The sequence below is a fragment of the Emys orbicularis genome, chromosome 8 (genome assembly GCF_028017835.1).
Source record: "Emys orbicularis isolate rEmyOrb1 chromosome 8, rEmyOrb1.hap1, whole genome shotgun sequence".
In the NCBI taxonomy this organism is placed as follows: domain Eukaryota; kingdom Metazoa; phylum Chordata; order Testudines; family Emydidae; genus Emys; species Emys orbicularis.
This window is the reverse complement of record NC_088690.1, coordinates 112,232,638-112,257,953: the sequence shown is the minus strand read 5'-3', so window position 1 is coordinate 112,257,953 and position 25,316 is coordinate 112,232,638. Positions and strand designations below refer to the sequence as shown.

The window sequence follows — 25,316 nt, the reverse complement described above, 5'->3', positions numbered from 1 at the left end:
TGTTCAAGGCTACTCACGGACACCTCTTACATTCTATTTTCTTTCTCTAGGATTTTTTTTTCTGATACAGGAAAACCTGTCTCAAGCAACTAACCAAAGGACCAGCCAAAATCAATTAGCTAGTAAAAGTGAATCATTAGCTGAAAGTCAAGACCTGAGTAAATATTGGCAGGCCTACTGTACTAGTGACAGAACTGGAGGGTTGTTTCGTAATCAAGTTGGATAGGCTGGTCTCCTGCACGAGTGTATATATATGTAGATATAAACGTACACATGGTACATGATCACCATCCGTGGGGAGCACTAAGAGATCATCGCCTCAGCTGAGCACTCACAGATTTGACACAGATTAAACCACCACCTCCCCTCCACCAGGAACATGACAGGTGTTTTTGTGCTCCTTACTCTAGCAACATGGTGCTTTTCAGGTGAGTAATTCTTTGCCGTACTGCATCAAGCCCTATGTCGCAGTCAGAGACCTGGCCAGCTTCAAAAATATTAAGGTGTCTTCAAAGTGGAACACAGTCTCATTCTTAGAAGAGCTATTTTCTCTTCAAAAGATGGCACTGAAAAGACTTGACCTCCAGGGCCTAATGTCAGTACAGCCTTAAATGGGCTATTTCTGCACCCTCCGTTTTGTGGGTAGAAGTAACTGCAGGTTCAGTTCCACACCCGTAATTAGTTGTGGGCACAATGAAGGACATTCAATGTATAAGGGCCTGATACGAGGGCACAATCAGCTGTTAAGACATCTACTATGTATACTGAAGTACATTTGCTGTGATATCCTGTAGCTCTCCGTTTGGATCACAAAACACAGCATGTAAAAAAGAAAAGAAAATTCCAACAAAACAGGGTTACATTAAAAACAAGATTCCTTATCCTCAGTTACCAGCATGGTACCCAAACTTCACACATGGTTTGTTTAGTTTAAGAATCTGTTCACAGACAGTCACCCGGTTAGAAACTGCATGGAATTATTCCACAAAAGAGATTCGCACACTTAAAATCTGTTCCTGTCAATGATTTGGCTTTGTTTCATGTTTCTATCTGTGGTTTTCTTTCAGCTGTTGCCCTGGGCAGTGAGGTGAGTGGCAGATCTTTCTATTTATTCTCTGTCACCGTCTCCCGATCTCTGACCCAAGATAAATGGCTGGTGACCACACTGTGGCCGAGTGAACGAAAACCACTGCTACCTGCAGCTGATTGTATAATGGTCACCAAAGACATTACTGGGGGATTATTGTCTTTTTATCAGATAATTTCAACAAATATTTTTGTCATCCCCAGACAATTCTAGAACTGAACGATATGTTAAATGTGATGAATCTAAGCAATAGACATGTAAGTTAGTGAGAGAAGTGTTCTAGGTACTTGACCAGCGCCGTAAGAGTGAGAATAATTGGGTGGTTCATCAAGCTGCATAGTTATCCCAATGCTTTATATCTGGAGGAGTAAAACCTTGAGAGTCAGAGATTCTGTTTCCAAACAGTCAGACTGATGGAATTTTATTCTTATTTTTATTATTTTACCTGCTACAACCTCTGCTTAGACCTTGTGAGGTACTTAGAACAACACATAGCCGCAGCATTGGAGAAACGATGAAAAAAACACAACGAGGGACCAGATCTTCAGTACACTGATGTCTATTGATGTTGTTACAGCGACATCGATTTACATCTGCAGGGGAGCTGGCCTAAGGTGGTTTGTTTATATTGCACACATTGGAACAATAAGATCTGGTAGCATCTCTCTCTGCACATGTTGCAGGCACTGAAACAAATTTCTAGCCTCATTTAACCCTCTGGAGAGCGTATTTCAAAAAGTCATTAGATTTTGAAGCTTCAGTTTAAGGCTTCGTTTGTAATAACGCCTTAGTTTCAGTAGGGCATGGTTGCTTCCCACAGAATACAGGTCTGAGTGAATGATTCTTCATCCAGCTGTGCATTCCTTTCTCCAGCGTGATCGAAAGCTACCGCAGAACAGACTCATCCCAGTTTCAATGGAAGAATAAGGTTAAAATATAACCCTACTTTGCCTTATGGCAGAAGCTAATAAGGCTGGAGGCACAGAGCAGGGAAATTATTCAAGGGCACTATTTCATACTGAAACGGCTGTGCCACTTCTATTGCTTGACATTGCTGTTACAGGTAGATTGTAGTAAGTACCCCCGGGGTACTGCGGAGGATGGCAAAGTACTGACAGCCTGCCCATTCATCCTGGAGGAAGTCTGTGGCACAGATGGTGTCACTTACCCCAGCGAATGTGGACTGTGCGCACACAATTCGTAAGTACTGCACAGAGAACGTTCTTCCGAGTAACTAACACTGGACAGAGGGTCTGATGACAGCCTTTAGAAATACCATTATTTCTTCAGGCCTGTTCCTGTAAGTCTCTTAGGCCCTGTCCCTATTTTTTTGCCCTGCTAGACTACCCTGAGTTTCCTCTCCTTCCCCCTATATGTGCTCAGCTGGGGGATCATGGAAGAGCCAGACTACAGCATCCCAAGGAAGCTGTGTGGTGATGGAGCAGAGGAAAGAATGGGCCGTGGTGTTACGCTAAATGATACACTATAAGGAGATGTCACATGTCTGGTAACTAAAAGAATGATACGGTGTGGTGGTGTTGTAACCGTGTCGGTCCCAGGACATTAGAGAGACAAGGTGGGTGAGGTCATATCTTCTATTGGACCAACTTCTCTGGTGAGTGAGTGAGACAAGCTTTTGAGCTTATACAGAGAACTTCTTCTTCTGCAGACCTGGAGAGCAGCTCAGTGTAGTGCGAAAGCTTGTCTCTCTCACCAACGGAAGTTGTTCCACTAAACGATATTGCCTCACCCACCTTGTCTCTAGAACTACGCTCGCCAGTGATGCTGATACTGCCCTGTAGAAGGTGATAAATTAGTTCAAATAGACACCTCCTCTATCCCACACAATACATGTGAATCTGGTTTGTTTTACCAGCACCTTGACTGTAATGTGGAGAGTTACTTATGGAGCTCCTTAACCCTAATCTCCCTCTTCCAGTGAGCATGGGACCAACCTTAGCAAAAAGCATGATGGAAAATGTCAACAGAACATTGTGCCGGTAAGTGTAACCTGATGTACAGTAGGGGCCAGATCCTACTCCCAGTAATGTCAACGGAAAGACTCCTTTTGCCCTCAGTCAATGAGAGATGGTTTGGGCACTAAATAGATGGACTTAAATGGTACCTAGACCATGTTCTGTCCTTTTTCATAGGGGTGATCTTCAACCTAAATACACAAAATGGCCATTTTCCATCTATTACACTCTAACATCATAAGAAAGGGCGAGGGAAGAGGAATAGGGCATGAGACAAGAAGCAGAAATATCCCAGTGTTGCAGAATTGTGCACATAATTCCTGTTCCCATAGCTGTCTCTTCTCACAGTATCAGGAGAAGCACTGAGCCACCTGATTTAGGGCTATAGGAAGGGGAGACACCAGACTCCTGTATATATCAGTGCATTGACTTCTTTGGATACTGGGATTTTCCAAGATCATACATTGGGAAGGCTGGAAAACACCCCATTTTCTGAGCACAGGCGGGGCATTCAAAATACCCTTACTTCTCTCCCCAAACTCGGAAATAATTTCATGAATATGAGCCATAAGCAGACATGTTATTTGGTTAATTTAGTTTTTTGCATATTTGACTAGCTCTAAACCAATGGGAATAGTTTGGGCTATCAAGAAGCAAAACTACCACAGAGCCATATATTGGAGAAGGTAAAACCCTGGGATTCAGATGCTTCATTTCTATCCAGTCAGCCTGATAAAATTCAGTCTTCCATTTACCTGATACAATCTGTGCTTAGCCTGTGTGAGATACAGAAGGCACAACATTGGAGAAACTATGCAAAAATAACTGAGGGGGCGTATCTTCAGCTAGAGTAAATTGACTTCCATCGATATAGTAGAAGTACAAGTAATTACAGCAGCTGAGACTAGAGGGTCAGATTTTTTATATTTTACACACAGAATGAAACAACAAGATCCGGAAGCCTGTTTCTATATGTTTTGCATGGGCTGCAACAAATTCTCAGCCTCATTTAACTGTCTGGAGCCTCATTTAATTGTGACTCATAATAAATAACTTACTAGATTTTGATTTTGAGGCTTTGATTTAAGTATCCACCTCTAGTACCACGTTAGACTCAACAGGGCTTGGGTACCTCACACAGAACAGAAGTGTGAGCGAGTGATCCTTCCTCCCATGTGTGCATTTCTGCCTCTCCAGCATGAGAGAAAGCTCCGTTAGAACTGCCTCACCCCATTTCCAATGGAAGGATACGGTTAAAACAGAGCCTTTGTACAAAAGCTGGAAGCGCGGTACGGGGTGGCTGGCCAGAAGCACTGTTTTGGATAACAAATGCTGTGCTGGTACTATGACTGGGTTGCTTGTTACAGTTCGATTGCAGTCAGCAGCCCAGCTTTATTGATGAGGATGGCAAAGTCCAGATGCGCTGCCCTAGGATCCTGGCTGAGGTCTGTGGCACAGATGGCGTCACTTACCCCAATGAATGTACGCTGTGTGCCCATAACCTGTGAGTACTGGTCAGACAACATTCCTTCTGAGCATTTAACTATAGGCAGAGCCACTGATAACTGCCTTTAAAATACCATTATTTCCTCATAGGCCTATTTCTGTAGGTCACTAAACCCCTTGCCCTCCTCTTTGTCCCTATAGTCTACCCTGATTTTCCTCTCCAGGCCCCTATATGTGCTTAGCTGAGATAGCCTAGAAGAGCCAGGCTACAGTACCCAATTGTAGCAGGGGGCTCAGTGGTGACTGAACAGAGGAAAGAATGGACCAGAGTGTTATTCCAGATGATACACCATACGGAGACATCCCTTGTCTGATAACCAATAGGATTATGCTAATCAGTGATGATGAGACTGCCTCCTAAAATGTGATCAGCTGACTCAATCAGACACCTCCTGTATCCCAATCCCACACTGTACGTGTGAGTTTGGTTAATTTTACCAGCATCTTCAGGGTTAAAGGGAGAGTAACTCACCAAACTCCCTAACTCCCGTCTCTCCCTCTTCCAGTGAACATCAGAAAAACATTATCAAAAAACACAATGGAAAATGTGAACAGGAAATTGTGCTGGTAAGTGAAACCTGATGCACAATAAGGGCCAAATTCTAATCCCACTGATGCCAACAGAAAGACTCCTCTTGCTGTCAGTGAGAGATGGGTCAGACACCACATGCCTGGACCTAAATGGAGCATAGACTTTGTACTGGCCTTCTGCAAAGGACTGAATTTCACTCCAACTACACGAAATGGCCATTATCCGTATTCTATGCTACAGCGTCAGAAGAAAGAAAGAGGGCTAGAAAAGGAGTAGGGTTTGAGACAAGGAGCAAAAATGCCCCCGTTCTCTGGGAACGTCAACATAAATTCCTTTCCCATAGCAGCCTCTTCTCCGAGTATCAGGCAAAGCGCTGAGCGGCCAGTTTCAGGACTATGGGAAGGATAGGCACGAGACCCCTGTATATTTCAGTGCATTCATCTCTTTGGATACTGAGATTTTCCTAGATAATACACTGGGCAGGTTGCAACCACCCCATGTTCTGATCCCAGGCACAGCACCCATTCAACTGAAGTGAATAGAAATCCGTCTAATTAGAGTCGCTGAGGATCTAGCCTGAGGGTTTTTTTTAATATATTTTATAGAATAAAACAAGAAGATCTGGTAGAATATTTATTTCTACATGTTTGGCATGGGCTGAAACAAATTCTTAGCATCATGTAACTCTCTGGAGACTGGATCAGAAATGAAAAGATTTTGATTTGGAGGCATTGGTTTAAGGTTCCACGTGCAATACCTAGTTAGTTTCAACAGGGCATGGATGCCTCACAAAGAATACACGTCTGCAGGACCGCTGAGAGGGGGAGGCCAAAGGGGCACTGTGCCTTGAGTCCCCCATTTGAGAAGGTCCCAGACTGTGTGGCTTTGCCACATGGCTCAAGGGGTTACAGTGCTGCTCAGGTTTGGCCCGGCTGCCCCCTATCATGCTGGAGTGATGACTGGGCCAGACCAAAGCAGGGCTGAGACCTCTTGAGCCAGGCCCAGAGCCCCAGGACTGGCGACACTCCTGCAGAGTGAGCGTGGGTGGGCTCGCTCTCCAGGCCCTTCCCCCCGTGGTCATTTTTTGGAAGGGTGTGGGCCTCGGTTTCACATTTTGTCCCAGGCCTACAAAAACCTCTGCACGGCCCTGCAAGTCTGAGGAACTGATTTTTCCTCCCATCCGTGCCTTCCTTCCCCCCAGCACGAGAGAACACAAGCAAACTCCTGCAGAAGGACTCCCCCCATCGCCGAGAGAAGAATACGTTTAAAATAGAGCCCTTGTGCAGCTGATGGCTGAAGGGACAGAGGGTGAAGCCCATGGGTGGGGGACTCACTCTGAAGCACTATTTCATACAACAGCGGCGGCACCGGCGCTATTTCTGTGTTGCTTTTACAGCTCGATTGCAGTCAGTACCTCAGGACTAAAGCTGAGGACGGCAAAGTTCTGATAGGCTGCCCAAGGATCCTGGCTGAGGTCTGTGGCACCGATGGCGTCACTTACTCCAATGAATGTATGCTGTGTGCCCACAACCTGTGAGTACTATACACCGAACATTCCTTCTGAGTACTTCCTGGGCAGAGCTCCTGAGAACAGCCTTTATAGACACCATCATTTCTTCATAGGCCTATTTCTGTAGGCCTTTTAGCCCTGGCCCCATTCTTTGCCCCTCCAGTGTACTCTGATTTTTCTCCTCTGCTCCCCCCTACTCCCACTAACCCCCACTTCCACCATATATCCCACCGGGATATCATGGAAGAGGCAGACTACAAAGCTAGACTAACTGGTCTATAATTCCCCAGGTCCTCTTTCTTTCCATTTGTAAAGACAGGAATTCTGTTTGCTCTTCTCAGTCCTCTGGGACCTTGGCCCTCCACCATGAGTTCTTGAAGGTAATCAGTAAGGGTTCAGAGATTGCTTCAGTTAGTTCCTTAAGGACACAAGGGTGAATTTCATCAGGCTCTGCCAACATGAATAAATTTAACTTATCTAAATATTCTGGGCTGTCCCTATTCTGGCTTGTGTTCTTTTCCCCTTTTTGTTCATATTGATTATGTGAAGCATCTGGTCACAATTAACCCTTTTAGGGAAGACCGTATCCTACACTATAAGGAGAAGTCACATGTCTGGGAAGATACTAGTTGTTGATGCTCATACTACCTCATAGAAGGTGATAAATTAACTCAGTAAGACCCTGCCTGTATCCCGTACAATATATGTGAGATTGCGCCATTTGACTGACTCTTGAGTGTAACAGGGACAGTTACTCACTGAGCTCCCTAACTCCAGTTTCTCCCTCTTCCAGAGAACGCGGGGAAAACATTAACAAAAAGCATGATGGAGAATGCAAACATGAAATCGTCCCGGTAAGTGTAACCTGAAGCAAAATAACAGCCCGATCCTACTCCCATTGATGTCAATGGACAGAATCCTGTTGACTTCAATGAGAGATGGTTCAGGCATTATATGAATGGACTCATGGGGTGTGTCTTGCCTTATACACAGGGATGAATTTCATCCTAAATACACAAAATGGCCATTATCCATATACTACAATATGACCTCAGAACAAAAGGAGATTGAAGAGGAGCAACATATGAGACAAGTAGCAGAAATATCCTAGTGCTGCAGAATTGGGCACATAACACCTGTTCCCATAGAAGTCTCTTCTCACAATAGCAGGCTAAGCACTGAGCAGCCTGATTTAGGAACATGGGAAGGGGAGACACAAGACCCCTGTATATATCAGTGCATTGACCTCTTTGGATACTGGGATTTTCCAAGATCATACACTGGGAAGGTTGGAAAACACCCCGATTTCTGCTCCCAGGCAGGGCACCGTGTGCAGTGGGATTCCAAACACCCTGGCTGTTGTCCATAACCATAAAAATAATTTGATGAATAGCAGCAATAATCATTCCAAATCATTGGGTTCACTTATCTTGTATGTATTTGTCCAGCTCGAAACCAAAGGGATTAGTTTGGGCCATCAAGAAGTAAAATGACCCCCGTGCCATTTATTTGAAAGAGTAAAATCCTGGGATTCAGCTCTTCCAATTTCCTACAGTCAGAGGGATGGAATTTCATTTTTTCTGTTATCTGACACAGTCTGTGCTTAGACCGTGTGTGGTTCACAGAGCAACAGCCAGACTCTTTGTTGGAGAAACCATGAACAAATAACACAGAGGGGACAGCTGGGGTGAATCGATTTCCAAAGACATCCCTAGAGCTACTTCGATTTACACATGCGGCGGAACTGGCCTGAGGGTTTCCATATGGTGCAGATTGGAACAGCAAGATCTGGAAGCCTATTTGTCTCTGCATGTTTGGCTTGCATTGATACAAATTCTTAGCCTCATTTAACCCTCTGGAGACTGGATCATAAATGACAACTCCTTAGATTTTGAGTGTTGGAACATTGGTTTAAGGATCCACTTCTAATACCTAGTTACGTTCAATAGAGCGTGGGTGCCGCCCACGGAATATGAGTCTGAGGGAATGATCCTTCCTCTCCAGCATGAGAGAATGAGAGAAAACACCTAGAACCGACTCACCCTATTTTCAATAGAAGAATACATTTAACATTTATGTCACGGAGTCCCCGGGCGATGCTCTGGAACTGCTCCCCACAAAGCCAGTCAGGACTCTGGTGAAGTCTCCTCTCTGTGAGCAGACTGTCTTCAGGGCAAGAAGCTCACATGGCTTCACCTTCCTGGGTCTGGCCTTGGAGCATTCAGCATATGCCCCTCCGTGCGCTTCCCACAGCAAGTCCGCCCAGGCGGGGTCCTGGGAAAGCCAGAGGGTCCTGCACCCCCACTTCGCAGTCAGACGTGGCTCTGAGCCAGCCAGTAAAACAGAGGTTTATTAGATGACAGGAACACGGTCTAAAACAGAGCTTGTAGGAACAGAGAACGGGATCCCTCAGCCGGGTCCATTTTGGGGGGCAGTGAGCCAGACACCCACGTCTGCACTTCACTCCTTGTCCCCAGCCAGCTCCAAACTGACTCTCTTCAGCCCCTCCTCCTCTCTGGCCTTTGTCTCTTTCCCAGGCCAGGAGGTCACCTGATCTCTTTGTTCTCCAACACCTTCAGTTGGCACCTTTGCAGGGGAGGGGCCCAGGCCATTAGTTGCCAGGAGACAGGGCGCCAGCCATTCTCTGTGCAGACAGCATCACAGGGACCTTCTTGGGCTCTTCAACAATTATACACCCTGATCCCCCCAACTAGATACCTATGAAATGCATAGGGGAAACTGAGGCACCCACACAGTATTCAGAGGAAACATTAAGAACAGTCCCACTTCGTCACAACTTAACCCTAGTTTGTATTATGGTAGAAGCTATGAGGCCTGGAGGCCCAGAGTGGGGAGATTACTCATGGGCACTATTTCGTATAACACAGGCCACACCAGTACTATTGCTGTGTTACTTTTACAGCTTAATTGTAGTGAGTACCACCGCGGCAAAGTCCTGATACCCTGCCCCAGGATCCTGGCTGAGGTCTGTGGCACCGATGGCGTCACTTACCCCAATGACTGTATGCTGTGTGCCCACAACCTGTGAGTACTGTACATCACCCATTCTTTCTGAGTAATTAACAATGGGCAGAGCTCTTGATCGTGGCCTTTATAAATATCCTCATTTCTCCATAGATGTAGTACTATAATTCCCTTATACTGGGACCCTCCTCTCTGCCCAGCCAGTGTAATCTGAGTTTCCTCCCCTTGTCCCTGTCTGTGCTCAGTGGGGCTATCATGGAAGAGCCAGACCACAACCCCCAGAATTCAGTAGCGGGCTGACGGGGGCTTGGCCATTCAGGAAAGAATGGGCCAGAATATTATTCCAAATGATACACCAATAGGAGGCATCATGTGTCTGCTAACCAATAGCATTACACTAGTCAGAGATGCAGATACTGCCTGTAGCCGGTGATAATCTAACTCCATCAGACACTTCCTGGATCCCATCCAATCTATGGAAGTTTGGTTCATTTTACCAGCGCCCTGAGTGTGACGGGAAGAGTCCTTCACTGAGCTCCCTCAGGCCAGTCTCTCCCTCTTCCAGGAAACACCGGACCAGTGTTAGCAAAAAGCACGACGGCGAGTGCAAAGAGAAAATAGCTGTGGTGAGTGAAACCTGTTGCACAATGAGTGGCCGAACCTCCTTCTATTCATATAAATGGAGCAACTCCGACCTATTTACTTCAGTGAGAGAAGGGTCACGTACTATGTGCATGGACTTAGGGGATGCACAGACCACGTGCTGCCCTAGTATCTAGGGATCAATTTCATCCTAACGCCAAATGGCCATTATCCATATCCTGCAATATAAAAAGGGAGACAGAAGGGAACAGGATCTGAGACAAGGAGCATAAAAAGAACAGGAGTACTTGTGGCACCTTAGAGACTAACAAATTTATTTGAGCATAAGCTTTTGTGGGCTTCAGCCCACTTCATCGGATGCATAGAATGGAACATATAGTAAGGAGATATATATACACATACAGAGAACATGAAAAGGTGGGAGGCTAAGAGGCTAATTAATTAAGATGAGCAATTATCAGCAGGGAAAAAAAAACTTTTGTAGTGATAATCAAGATGGCCCATTTCAGACAGTTTGACAAGAAGGTGTGAGGATACTTAACATGGGGAAATAGATTCAATGTGTGTAATGGTTCAGCCATTCCCAGTCTCTATTCAAGCCTAAATTGATGGTATCTAGTTTGCATATCAAGGAGCATAAAGGCCCTAGTGCTGCGGAACTGTGAAAACAAACCCTGTTCACACAACAATCTCTTCTCACAGTATCAGGCGACGTGTTGACAGCCTGTTTTGGGACTATGAGAAGAGGGCACACAAGACCCCTGGTTTATATTCACCTTGTTGGATACTGAGATTTTCTGAGCTAATGAGCTGGGCAGGTAGTAAAAACCCTTGTGTTGTGATACCAGGCAGGGCAGTCGACATGCAGCGGGATTCAAAACATTCACTGTTGTTTTTGAGCAATAATCAGACCAAATCATTATTTCTTTACCTATTTGACCAGCTCTAAACCAGAGGGAATTGTTTGGCCATCAAGAAGCAAAAACGAGCAGTTCTAGCTATTTGAAAGAGTAAAACTCTGGGATTCGGACACTCCGTTTCCATAGTCAGAATGAAGGAAATTCTTTCTTTTCTGTTTTTTGTTACTATCTGTGCTTAGACCATCTGAGATACATAGAGCAACATGCCGACACCACACTGGAGAAAGTATGAAAATTACCACCAAAGAGCCATATACTCATCCCTTGTAAATCAGCTTTCGCGGTCGTCAACAGAGCTAGGTCAATTTACAGCAGCTGAGAATCTGCCCCAGGTTTTCTTATATCATACAGATGCAAGAAATCTGGTAGCATATTTCTCTCATGAGCTGAAACAAATTCTTATCATTTCATTCTCTGGAAACTGGATCATAACTGAAATCTCATTAGATTTTGAGTTCTGAGGCTTTGACTAAATGCACCACTTGCAGGGCCGGTGCAACCCATTAGGCGACCTAGGCGGTCGCCTCGGGCGCTGCGATTTGGGGGGCGGCGACCGCAGCGCTATTTCCGCGGCGGGACCTTCCGCCGCCTCTGTGGGGGGGGCGGCATTTTGGGGCGGGACCTTCTGCCGCCTAGGGTGGCGGAAAAGCTGGCGGTGCTCCTGACCACTTGTAATACCTACTTAGTTTCAATAGGGCATGGGTGTGTCCCACAGAATACAGGTCTGAGTGAAGGATCCTTCCTCCCAATTGGGCATTCCTTCCCCTCCAGCGTGAGAGAATGAGAGAAAACTACAGTAGCACTGAGTGGCCCTTTTTTCTGTGGACGAATAAGTTTAAAACATAACCCTAATTTCTCCTGTGATAAACACCAGAAAGGCTGGAGACACAGAGCCGGGGGTTACTCATGGGCACCATTTCATAGATTAAAGGATGCAACAAAGTCTATTGCTGTGTTACTTTTACAGCGTGAGTGTACTTCATACCGCAGGACTACTACTGACAACGGCAAAGTACTGGTAGTCTGCCCCAGGATCCTGCAAACAGTGTGTGGCACAGATGGTGTCACTTATGCCAATGAATGCGAGATGTGTGCCCATAACCTGTAAGTACTGTACAGAGAGCATTTCTTCTGAGTAATTAACAAAGGGCCGAGCCTGTTTCTGGAGGTCTCGTAGCCCTTGGCCCTACTTCTTTGCCCTTTAGTCTGCCCTGAGTTTTCTCCCCTGACCCTGCATTGGCTCACTGGGGAAACGTGGAACAGCCAAACTACAACCCCCAGAATGCAGCAGGGGGCTAAGTGATGATTGAACAAAGAAAAGAACCGTCCAGAATGTTACTCCAAATGATACACTATAAAGAGACGTCACCTGTCCGGTAAGGAACAGGATTATACTGGATTCAGTGTTGCTGGGACTGCCTTGTAGAAGTAGATAAACTAATTCAATCAGATGCCTCCTGTGCCCCCCACAATATATGGGAGATTGGTTCGTTCTACCACTGAGCTCCCTAATTCCAGTCTCTTTCTCTTCCAGAGAACAAGGGACCAATGTCAGCAAAGAACACGATGGAAGATGCAAACGGGAAGTTGTGCCGGTAAGTGTAACCTGATGCAGAACAAGGGACAAACCCGACTCCCAGTAACGTCAGTGGAAAGACACCTCCTAACCTCAGTGAGAGATGGTTCAGACATGATATGCATGGATTCAAGTGGTGCCTAGAGCTTGTAGGGATCTTCTGCAAGGGGGTGAATTCACCCTAACTACACGAAATGGCCATTGTCTATATACATCACCACACTGTCAGAAGAAAGAAAGAGGGATACAAGAGGAATGGGCTTTGAAACAAGTAGCAGAAATGACCCTGTGCTCTGGAAACATGAACAGATATCCCATTCCCATAGCAGTCACTTCTCGCAGTACCAGGCAAAGCACTGAGCGGCCAGTTTTAGGACTACAGGAAGGGGAGACACAAGTCCCCTGTATAGATCAGTGCATTCCTCTCTTTGGATACTGGGATTTCCAAGAAAATAAACTGGGCAGGTGAAAAAGCCCCTGTGTTCTGATCACTGTCAGGGCATCCTACATGCAGGGGGATGAACAAATACAGAAATCATTTGATGAACATGACCACTAATAATAAAAAATGATTGGACTGATTTATTTTGTATATGTCTGACCAGCTCTAAACATGGCAATAGTTTGGCCATCAAGAAACAAAACAACCCCAGGGCTTTATATTTGAAGGAGTAAAACCCTGGGATTCAGATACACCATTTCTATACAGTCAGATGGATGGAATTTTTTTCCCTGGTACAATCTGTGCTTAGATGGTGTGAGATACACAGAGCAACAGGCAGACACCTTGTTGGAGAAACTAGGAAAATATAACAACACAGGGCTAATTGGTATAAACTGACTCCCAGTGAAGTGCACAGAGCTCCATCAATTTACACTAGCTGAGGCTCTTGCCTGAGGGTTTTTTATATTTTACAGAATGAAACAAGGTCGGGTAGCATATTGCTCTGTCCCTGTTTTACATGGGCATTTAACCCTCTGGAAAATGGATCATAAATGGAAACTCATTAGATTTTGGAGGCTTCGGTTTAAAGCTGCACTTCTGATTCCTATTTAGGTTCAACAGGGCCTGGGTGTGAGACTGAGTGAGTGATCCTTTCTCCCAACTGGGCATTCCTTACTCTCCAGCATGAGAGAAGGGGAGAGAACCACTCACACCACGTTCAATGGAAGAAGCAGCAGCTTTAAGTATAGCCCTAGTTTGTCACTCAGTAGAAGCTACAACAGCTGGCGGCTCAGAGCGGGGAGGTGACTCATGGGCACCGCTGCGATTGCTTGACATTGCTGTTACAGGTGGATTGTAGTAAGTACCGCCGGGTCGCTACTAAGGATGGCAACGTTCTGACAGCCTGCCCACTTATCCTGGATGAGGTCTGCGGCACAGATGGCGTCACTTACCCCAGCGAATGTGGGCTGTGTGCCCATAACTTGTAAGTACTGTGCAGAGAACATTCCTTCTGAGTAACTCACCGTGGGCGGAGCTCCGGGTAGTAGCCTTAATAAAAACCAGAATTTCTTCATAGACCTATTTCTGCAGATCTCTTAGCCCCGGGTCCTCTCCTTTGCCTCTCCAGTCTATTCTGAGTTTTCTCCCCCGCCCCTTGCATGTGCGCAGTTGAGCTATGATGGAGGAGACAGACTACCACCCCCAGAGTTCAATGGGGGGGAAAGGGGGGGGCTGAGTGGTGATTGAGCAGAGTAAAGAATGGGCTGGCATGTTATTCAAATGAGACACTGAAAGGAGAAGTCACATGTCTAGTAACAGATAGGAATATACTGATAAGAGATGCTTATCCTGCCTTGTCACAGGTGATAAACGATCTCAGTCAGATGCCTTCTGAATTCCAGACAGTATATGTGAGCTACCGTGTAAGCCTAAGCTCCTAACTTCAGTCTCTCCCTCTTCCAGTGAACGTGGAACCAGTATTACCAAGAAACATGATGGGAAATGCAAACAGGAAACTGCAGAGGTAAGTGAAACCGGATGCAAAAGAAAGGCCAATTCCTACTTCCGTGGATGGCATTGGAAAGGCTCCCCTTGACTTCAGTGAGAGATGGTTCAGGCACTATCCGCATTGACCTCGTGCGGGTCTTCTTCCCAGGGATGAATTTCAGCTAACGACACGAAATGGCCATTATCCATAAACCGCACTGTGAGGTCAGGGGAAAGGAGGGGACAGAGGAGAGGACTGGGACCTGAGTTTAGCAGCAGCAATGCCCCCCCAGGGCTGCAGAAATGTGAACGTCCCCATAGCATCTCTTCTCACAGTATCAGGCTAAGCTCCGAGCAGCCTCATTTAGGACCATGGGAAGGGGAGACACAGGACCCCACTATATATCAGTGCAGTGACCTCTGTGGATACTGGGATTTTCCAAGACAGTACACTGGGCAAGTTGGAAAATCCCATATGTTCTGATCACAAGCAGGGTACCCTGTGGAGAGGGCATTCTAAATGCCTGCTGCTCTCCTCATACATGTGGTCAGCTGATATTACCTAGGGCAAGGTAGGAAAACAACCTTTATTTTTATAGTAACTCCTCCCGGCAGTGAGAGGCGAGCGGATAAGTCCGTTATTATCAGGTTCTTCTAAGGCAAAGTGAATTTTTTTAGTGCAGGAATAGATTCATATTGCAGTAGCACCCAAAGTCCCATCTGTTGCTACGCGCTTTACAAACACGCTGTTCCTCTTCTGTGTGCAGGTTGACTGCAGTGATTATGTTGAACCCAGCCCCTTCTGCACGCTGGAGTACATTGCCCATTGTGGCTCTGACGGCACAACCTACAGCAACAAATGTCACTTCTGCAACGCAGTCGCGTACGTACAGAACTAAATCTCTTCTTCTAAATCATTATCGTGATGAATCAATCTATCTGTAAGAGGCATGAATAAGTTCCCATACTTTGCATTTGCCTGTTTCCTTATGTATGTGGTTGTGTTGATTTTGATGGAAGCGGATCTCCAGATGTCACAAACTGCACACCTGCAATGAGCTTTACCTATTTGGCCTAGAGTTTCAGTATGTCATGACAAATATTTCACAAACACTTCTTGTTCCTGATGAAGGAGTGAAATCTTTCACTTTTCTTTTAATGCTAATCATGGATGGAAGTAATTGTTGAGATTCTGTTACTTTGAATGGTCTTCCATGCTGTGCTAAGACCTTATCAGAGACTTCCTGTGCTACTCAAATGAAGAGACATATATTAGTATCCTGCATGCTCCGTCTCTGATCCATTTCTTTCTCTCTCCCCCTCCAGGGTAACCAAGGGAGCTGTCACCTTGGACCATTTTGGAGAATGTTGAATCCTCAGGGGTGCTGAGCCCTGAGAGAGAGCCCGCCTTTGCTTCACTTCCCATTGGCAGATCCTTCATAAAGACCCATCCTCAGTGCAGCCAGCACCCTGGGGGCTCTTGATTCCTCCTAAGTTTCTTGTTCAATTAAACAAAACTCATCAGTATTTCTTTGTCCTGTTTTATCACCGTGTCTCATACCAAGTTTCTTTCTGGTTTGTTGAGTGACGATGCCAGCGAGAACAGAAAGTGTGATGTCTGTGCTAGAAACGGATTGTTTGTTTGACGTTCTACTTTCTCTAGGAAGTAACTCCCAGAGAGGCAGCATCTTCCTTCCATCAGTGTCATAGGTGATAGCAGGAAAATGTAGCCACATCAAATACATTGTCTCATGATTTTACATGGAATTTAAACTCAATCTACAAAGGTAACAGGATCACAATGTTGTAGGGAGCTCATGCAGACACCTGACATCTTCCCTGTTTTCAGCCTCATAACTATATACATGAAATTATAACCTATAACATTACTGTAACAGTTACTATAACATCACTATAACAACCACGCTCCGAAGACACCCAACATGACAAACTTTGCATTGGATACACACAATCATTTTATAAAGATGAACATGTGGGTGTAGGGTGTTCCCCCGAGGTACAGAGCGTCACAATAATATGGTTGGATGAGCTGCACACCTGCATGTGTGTATATATATGTGTGTGAGTTGCACCTGTGGGGAAACACAAAAAGATCAACTCCCGAGCTGAGCACTACCAGACTCACCACAGACCAAACAACCACCTCCACCATGAATGCGACAAGGTGTCCTTGTGCTTTTCACTCTGGCACTTTGCTGCTTCTCAGGTGAGTACGTCCTGCAGCATTGCCCAACCCTGTGTCTGACATTCGCTGCCTCTGGACGACTTGGGCCGAGTCCCGGGTCTCTTCAGAAACATTACAGTGTTCTCAAAGTGGAGGAAAATCTCTCCCTGTGAAAAGCTATTTTGTCTCAGAAAGATGGCACTGGGAAGACTTGACATCCAGAAAGCCTTTGACAAGGTCCCTCACCAAAGGCTCTTATGCAAAGTAAGGTGCCACGGGATAGGAGGGAAGGTGCTCTCATGGTAACTGGTTAAAAGATAGGAAACAAAGGGGAGCAATAAATGGTCAGTTTTCAGAATGGAGAGAGGTAAATAGTGGTGTCCCCCCGGGGTCTGTTCTGGGCCCAGTCCTATTCAACATATTCATAAATGATCTGGAAAAAGGGGTCAACAGTGAGGTGGCAAAATTTGCAGATGATACAAAATTACTCAAGATAGTTAAGTCCCAGGCAGACTGCGAAGAGCTACAAAAGGATCTCACAAAACTGGGTGACTGGGCAACAAAATGGCAGATGAAATTTAATGTTGATAAATGCAAAGTAATGCACATTGGAAAACATAATCCAAACTATACATATAAAATGACAGGGGTCTAAATTAGCTGTTACCACTCAAGAAAGAGATCTTGGAGTCATTGTGGAGAGTTCTCTGAAAACATCCACTCAATGTCCAGTGGCAGTCAAAAAAGCAAACAGAATGCTGGGAATAATTAAGAAAGGGATAGATAATAGGACAGAAAATATCATGTTGCCTCTATATAAATCCATGGTATGCCCACACCTTGAATTCTATGTGCAGATGTGGTCGCCCCATCTCAAAAAAGATATATTGGAATTGGAAAAGGTTCAGAAAAGGGCAACAAAAATTATTAGGGGTATGGAATCGCTTCCGTATGAGGAGAGATTAATAAGACTGGGACTTTTCAGCTTGGAAAAGAGATGGCTAAGGGGAGATATGTTTGAGGTCTATAAAATCATGACTGGTGTAGAGAAAGTAGATAAGGAAGTATTGTTTACTACATCTCATAACACAAGAACTAGAAGTCACCAAATGAAATTAATAGGCAGTAGGTTTAAAACAAACAAAAGGAAGTATTTCTTCACACAATGCACAATCAACCTGTGGAACTCCTTGCCAGAGGATGTTGTGAAGGCCAAGACCATAACAAGGTTCAAAAAAGAACTAGATAAATTCATAGAGGATAGGTCCATCAATGGCTATTAGCCAGGATGGGCAGGAATGGTGTCCCTAGCCTCTGTTTGCGAGAAGCTGGGAATGGGTGACAGGGGATGGATCACTTGATGATTCCCTGTTCTGTTCATTCCCTCTGGGGCACCTGGCATTGGCCACTGTTGGAAGACAGGCTACTGGGCTAGATGGACCCTTGGTCTGACCCAGTAGGGCCATTCTTATGTTCTTAATTTCAACACAGACTTAAATTGGGCTATTATTTTTGCACCCTCAGTTTTGTGGGTACAAATAACTGCAGGTGCAGTTCCACACCCATAATTAGTTGTGGGCACAATCATAGAGTCATCGGACTGGAAGGGACCTCCAGAGGTCGTCTAGTCTAGTCCTTTGCACTCCTGGCAGGACTAAGTATTATCTAGACCAGTGGTTCCCAAACTTGTTCCGCTGCTTCTGCAGGGTAAGCACCTGGCGGGCCGGGCCAGTTTGTTTACCTGCTGCGTCAACGCAGGTTCGGTGGATTGCGGCTCCCAGTGGCCGCGGTTTGCTGCCCCAGGCCAATGGGGCTGCTGGAAGCGGTGCGGGCCGAGGGACGTACTGGCTGCCACTTCCAGCAGCTCCCATTGGCCTGGAGCAGTGAACCGCAGCCACTGGGAGCCCCGATTGGCCGAACCTGTGGATGTGGCAGGTAAACAAACCGGCCCGGCCCGTCAGGGGCTTTCCCTGCAGAAGTGGTGGAACAAGTTTGGGAACCACTGATCTAGACCATCCCTGACAGCAGGGCCGGCTCCAGGTTTTTTGCCGCCCCAAGCAAAAAAAAAAAAAAGGACGGAACGCCGCCCCTTGAAAAGTGCCACCCCAAGCACATGCTTTGGACGCTGGTGCCTAGAGCCGGCCCTGCCTGACAGGTGATTGTTTAAATTTCTCTTTAAAATTTCCAGTGATGGAGATTCCACAACCTCTCTAGGCAATTTATTCCAGTGCTTAACCACCCTGACAGGAACTGGTTATCTGGGTGCTGGAGACAGGAACACTTCTTAAACTGTTTTCAGTTTAGTCTGCAGCTTTGGGGGCCGGGGTTCGGACCTGGGTCTGTGTTGCAGCAGGCTAGCGTGTCTGGCTTAACAAGGCAGAGTTCTGAAGTCCCAAGCTGGCAGGGAAAATGGGCTCAGAGGTAGTCTCAGCACATCAGGTGACAGTCCCAAGGGGTCTCTGTGACCCAACCCGTCACAGCCTCATTTAACCCTCTGGAGAGTGAAGAATAATGGAAAACTCATTAGATTTTGAGTTGTGGTTTCAATCTAGTAAGTTTCAATAGCGTCTGGGTGTCTCAGACACAATACCAGTCTGAGGGAATGGGCCTTCCTCCCAGCGCAGCATTCCTTGCTCTCCCGCAGGAGAAAAGGAGAGAGTATGCTGTGTGCCCATAACTTATAGGATGTTCTATAAACAGAACTTACATCTCCTGAGGCCCAGTCCTGTGCTTTCACTGCAAGACCCTCCTTCCTCATTAGTCAACTTTTCAAAACAGGGCCCAGAGAAATATTCATTCTATCCCCCCTCTCTGCCAGGCAATAAACCCCCGCATCTCCTTTCCTCACGAGCCCCAGGGAGCAATTTGCACACCTAGCCCATTGTTCTTAGCAGATAGAAATAAGAGCCAGGACTAGTTTGCAGATAAACATTTCCTCATCTGTCACTGAGCAGGAAGCATTCCTTAGCACTCGGGGCAGCCCCACCCCCAGCCACTGCTGCTCCCCGGCTCCAAAAACAACAGCAGAGGGTGTTTTCACAATCCCGGTGGCCAGTGTATATGTGTGTGCGTGAGCTCCATTGGCGTGCATTGTTAAGGCACACGCAGCTCTAACAGACTGAACGCCGGGCTAACCAGCTGCCTCCACCATGAAAATCACAGGTGTCTTTGTCCTCCTCACTCTGGCACTTCCCTGCTGCTTCTCAGGTGTGTCGCTTTCACTGTAGCTGGTAGAAAACGCTCTGAACACTGGAAATCACGACTGATAAAGGGAAAGGCTCAGTGTCACCAGGGTATTCAATTATATCATTCATTAACAATCACTGACGTCTTGGCAGCGCTGTGCAAGGCATGGTCCGGGAACCAAGTAGTTACCAATCTTAACTGGAGTAGCAAAAGGGGGGAGGGATAGCTCAGTGGTTTGCACATTGGCCTGCTAAACCCAGCGTTGTGAGTTCAATCCTTGAGGGGGCCACTTAGGGATCTAGGGCAAAATCAGTACTTGGTCCTGCTAGTGAAGGCAGGGGGCTGGACTCAATGACCTTTCAAGGTCCCTTCCAGTTCTAGGAGATAGGATATCTCCATTTATTTATGTAATGTAGTTACCAATCTGGTCCCTTTATAAGGATGGGGAAGTTGTACAATTGGAGAAGCGGCTCAGTCTAATGGGAGCCGATTTCTTCCTAAGAGATATTACTGCCAACCCTGGACAGTTGACTCCCTGCATTGTAACGTCCCTGAGTTGTGCCCATTGACCTAGTGGAGGGGAGACTCTGGTACTTGTACTTTGAAAGGAAATTCCAGCAGCATAAGCAGCTTTCCATGATTGGAGGGGACTGAGGGCTACCCCATGGGAGGAAGTGGGGATGGTGCTGGCTCTGTAGGCTCCCAGGTGCCTTGTGGGGCAGTGCTGGGTCTGTCTGCTCTGACAGTCACTGCCCCCCGATGGAGTAGGCAGAGTAAAGGAATGCCATCCCAGTTAGCTTACACTGCTCAAGGGGCCTCTCCGTGATCCAAACCTCCCTGGCAGGGTATTTCAGGGCGAGGAGGACACTTGAAGCCATGCTGTCAGGGGAGTTGTAGGGCCGGGGAAGCAGGACAGAGGTGCTGGAACTCTGCAAGTATCCAAAGATCAGCACAGACCTCAGGCTCCCCATGTCTTTTCCACTGAGCAGGGCAAAGCACGGGGCAATTCAGAATGAAAGTCTGTGAGTGGAAACTCCTGGGGCCGGATTCTGCTCTTTGGTCCCGCGGTCTGTGCAGTTACCCAGCTGTCAATGAGAGCAAAATCTGGCTCTGGAGGTTTTTTCCACAAAGGGGTGACCTGCTCCTCAGATTTCAGACATGCCAATACTATTTTGAAACATCTTGTTTGAAATGCATTTTGTTTGCTGATCAATAAGACCCATGTCTAGGAAGGAGTATGGCAGAAAGGGATCTAGGGGTTATAGTGGACCACAAGCTAAATATGAGTCAACAGTGTGATGTTGTTGCAAAAAAAGCAAACATGATTCTGGGATGTATTAACAGGTGTGTTGTGAGCAAGACATGAGAAGTCATTCTTCCGCTCTACTCTGCGCTGGTTAGGCCTCAACTGGAGTATTGTGTCCAGTTCTGGGCACCGCATTTCAAGAAAGATGTGGAGAAATTGGAGGGGGTCCAGAGAAGAGCAACAAGAATGATTAAAGGTCTTGAGAACATGACCTATGAAGGAAGGCTGAAAGAATTGGGTTTGTTTAGTTTGGAAAAGAGAAGACTGAGCGGGGACATGATAGCAGTTTTCAGGTATCTAAAAGGGTGTCATAAGGAGGAGGGAGAAAACTTGTTCACCTTAGTCTCTAAGGATAGAACAAGAAGCAATGGGCTCATACTGCAGCAAGGGAGGTTTAGGTTGGACATTAGGAAAAAGTTCCTAACTGTCAGGGTGGTTAAACACTGGAATAAATTGCCTAGGGAGGTTGTGGAATCTCCATCTCTGGAGATATTTAAGAATAGGTTAGATAAATGTCTATCAGGGATGGTCTAGACATATTTGGTCCTGCCATGCGGGCAGGGGACTGGACTCGATGACCTCTCAAGGTCCCTTCCAGCCCTAGAATCTATGAAAATCTGCTATGCTAAATCATCAAAAGTTCTTTTGCTATTCACTAATTTAGCTCCCTCCAGGGCCACTAGTACAGGAAATATTCTGTCTGTCTGGGCATTTTATGCCACACTCATCACAATAGTAGCTTGTCTGTCATTCCTTAATATTTCCCAGGTTAGAAAACTCCATTCAGTTATTCTGCAAACCAGTTAGCACATGATATGTAATTATCTCAGTCATTCTGCACCCTTTTACATTTCTGCTTCTGTTTTGGTTCCAGGTATTGCTAGCCAAAACAGGAATCAGGTTAGTCCAGTTCTTTCTGTTCATTTCTTGTCACTTTATTCTGATGCTTTATTATGGATAAATGGTTCCTAACCACATTGTTCCCAAGATCTAGGTGTTGGGAAAATCAATAAAATCAATGGCAAAAGGAAAATTGCCCCAAGCCCTTATGGTTAAGAGTCAGGCATATCAAAAACCAGAGCCACCTCAGTAATACAGCACATAGCGAGTAAACCCCAGCGATTCAGACTGAGTCATGCTGATTACACTGGCTGAGGATCTGGCCCCTGGTTTCCAGACCGTCAGACTAAACAACTCCAGATGTGGCTGCATGATGTGGCATAATCTGTGGTTAGATTGTGTGAGATACAGAGAGCAACAGGGCAGCTAAACTGCGCTGAACAAATATTGTGCAAACGTGTGCCGGTGCAGCATTAAAACAGCTTTGACGTGCCCTATGGTCTTAGGCTAGGTCTACACTACCCGCCTGAATCGGCGGGTAGAAATCGATCTCTCGGGGATCGAATTATCGCGTCTCGTCGGGACGCGACAATCGATCCCCGAATCGACGCGCTTACTCCACCAGCAGAGGTGGGAGTAAGCGCCATCGACTGGGAGCCGCGGAGGTCGATTTTGCCGCCGTCCTCACAGGGGGGTAAGTCGGCTGCGATACGTCGAATTCAGCTACGCTATTCGCGTAGCTGAATTTGCGTATCTTAAATCGACCCCCCCCCGTAGTGAAGACCTGCCCTGTGTTAAGTTTCCCAAGACAAGGGTAGCTTCTCCCCCTAGTCCATATGTCTAGAGCACATTTCATGAGCTGATTTTGCAACACTGCGCAGTGTGACCTACTGTGCAGCGAATGCTACACGGTAAGGTACTGGAAAGGAAATGCATTTTGTTTACAAAGTACACTGGTGTGTAGCACTTTTAAAATCACTTGCTGACTGCGTTGTGATCATATTGTCTAGACGCAGTCAGCAATATTGACATTGGAATATTGCAGGCTGGCGATGTACTGCCGTACAATCATCGCTATTATTTCAAACCTGCCCTTATTTCCAGACATCTCAAAAGTATATGTCCTCTCTGAGGGGTGCGAGTCTCTTGCAACTTTGAAATTTTAAAATGAGGAGGGTTGAGTTTTCCAAGCGCAAATAAAGTGTCTGAAAATTTTCTTATTGAAAAATGCTTATTTTTACCTTCTGAAAACTCAAATTAACTGTACAGGTTTCTATGAAACTTTCAGAAATTAAACAATTCCTTTCTGCTGTGAGACCGGCCATGAAAACGTCAGTTGCCAAAGGTATTTTATTTAGAAATGTATTACACACCTGAAAATAGGGAGTTGGAATGAAAATGATACCAAAAATGTAGACACCCTAGAATTCAGAAACGGAGGGTACTTTCACAGCCACAGTTGGCTCTCCCTGTATCTACCTCACATCTCTACTTAACCCTCCGGAAATTGCCACATAATGATGTTGGGCTCTGAGCGCTTCAGGATGCAGTTCTAATGCTCAGTATGGGATATCTCTGTCCTGACGACTGCTGTGGCCCAGGTTACTTGGTGGTATTATGGAGTGAATAGATCTAGGGTGAAAAATGTTGAAATTTTTCAATGTAACGACCCATCTGTGCAAGTCCTGGGCTTCTCCTCCCCATGGCACACATGGGCAGCGCTAAACCGTATCGAACCCGACATGGAAGATGCCCATACTCACTCCATAGATGGAAAGTGCGGGAGCCACTGAACTGCGACTGTGGCATAGTGCTAACTGCCGGACACATCACGGACGATTGCCCACTCCATGCTCATCCTGGAGGTGTCTCAGCCATTCACATGCTCTGGACTGGACAAGAGACCTTAAGAGGCAACTGTAGCCACACCATTGCTTTCCCTGTTCCACTATTGCCATACAAAAGAAGAATGCTAAAAAAGGACGTATTTTGCAGAAGCGCTTCGCATTTCCCACCAGCTCTAATAGCAAGACACATAACTGTGGAACTTAACAGCCACATCTGGCAGCGTGAGAATTCACACAGCGCTGACACAGCTCCCAGCATGCACTGGACTCAGTGAAACACCTGGGATGGCTTCTCTCAGCACTGGCTCTCTCCTTCGGGTGACCTGAATTGCTGGTCAGGAATCTGGAGGGGACGTCTTGAAGACATGATGCTGACCACAGCAAGGAATGGTTGTAAGGGAGCGTCCCATGCCTGACTATTGCTGCAATGTCCTTTCCCATCAGCCCCGGAGAACGGGAGAAGACTCCTGCTGACCACCTCCCCATTCGGACTGCAGCCAACGAGTGCAGATGTCGGCCCCAAGTGACTTCTCCTCTATCATAGAGAGAAGAGTCCAGATGAGGAATGTAGGGGCAGGATGATTACTCCCTACAATAAAGGCCACACTCATTTTATTTGATTACTTCTGCAGCTTGACTGCACCCGGTACAACCAAGAACCGTTTGTGTTCGATGGCGAGTTACTATGCCCAGAAGTGGTTCTCTTTGTCTGCGGCACGGATGGTGTCACCTATTGGCATGAATGCGAGATCTGTAGGCTAATCTCGTAAGTATCTACACCTCCCTCCTCAGGGCCGAGCTGCGAATATCCTTTGCTGGAAGCATTTTCCTCAAAGAAGGAGAATAATGGGCTAGTTTTGCTTAGAATCGCAGCCTCTCACTATCCTCTGCGATCCTCCCACATCCCTCAACACCCTTCCAGGGCCCCTCACAGCACTTCAATTCACAGGGGACGGGGAGCACTCTCCAAAAAGAGCCAGACTACACATCCCAGCACGTCGAGTTCAGACAGACGAGGCAGCTTTATCGTGGGGGGGGGGGGGGAGGAGAATGAGCACCACTTGGCCAATACTAATAGCTCAGTGATGCTGGCACCAGCGGGTAGTTGGTGGCAAATATTCCCTACCAGATAGATCCCTTCCCTATTGGATCTACAGGGATTTTTGATTAAACATGTTGGTAGTTTCTGTACAAGGTATTGAAGTGAACTGATCTCCTTTAGCAATCAGTGGTTTTCACTAACTGCTCTCTCTCTCTCTTTCTCTAGAAAAGGAGTTGATGTTAACAAAGAACATGAGGGAACGTGTGGGGTAAATCCAGTTTT

General features: G+C 46.3%; 1 protein-coding gene across 1 annotated transcript; it reads left to right on the top strand.

Moving 5' to 3' along the window:
- The first annotated feature begins 379 nt into the window (after nucleotides 1-379).
- LOC135882526 (ovoinhibitor-like) lies at nucleotides 380-16,000 on the top strand. Its single transcript, XM_065409459.1, has 16 exons — nucleotides 380-428; nucleotides 1,068-1,087; nucleotides 2,151-2,287; nucleotides 3,027-3,087; nucleotides 4,431-4,567; nucleotides 5,076-5,136; nucleotides 6,498-6,634; nucleotides 7,405-7,465; nucleotides 9,535-9,656; nucleotides 10,162-10,222; nucleotides 12,087-12,223; nucleotides 12,654-12,714; nucleotides 13,989-14,125; nucleotides 14,605-14,665; nucleotides 15,396-15,511; nucleotides 15,955-16,000. The coding sequence occupies exons 1-16, from the start codon at nucleotides 380-382 to the stop codon at nucleotides 15,998-16,000; spliced, it is 1,404 nt and encodes a 467-aa protein (XP_065265531.1).
- The last annotated feature ends 9,316 nt before the right edge of the window (nucleotides 16,001-25,316 follow it).

Bases quoted from the DNA above. Each gene is read 5' to 3' on its own strand.
- LOC135882526 (XM_065409459.1), top strand. From the start codon at position 380: ATGACAGGTGTTTTTGTGCTCCTTACTCTAGCAACATGGTGCTTTTCA. The intron at 2,288-3,026 runs GTAAGTACTGCA...TCCCTCTTCCAG, and splicing joins GGACTGTGCGCACACAATTC to TGAGCATGGGACCAACCTTA. The intron at 6,635-7,404 runs GTGAGTACTATA...TCCCTCTTCCAG, and splicing joins ATGCTGTGTGCCCACAACCT to AGAACGCGGGGAAAACATTA.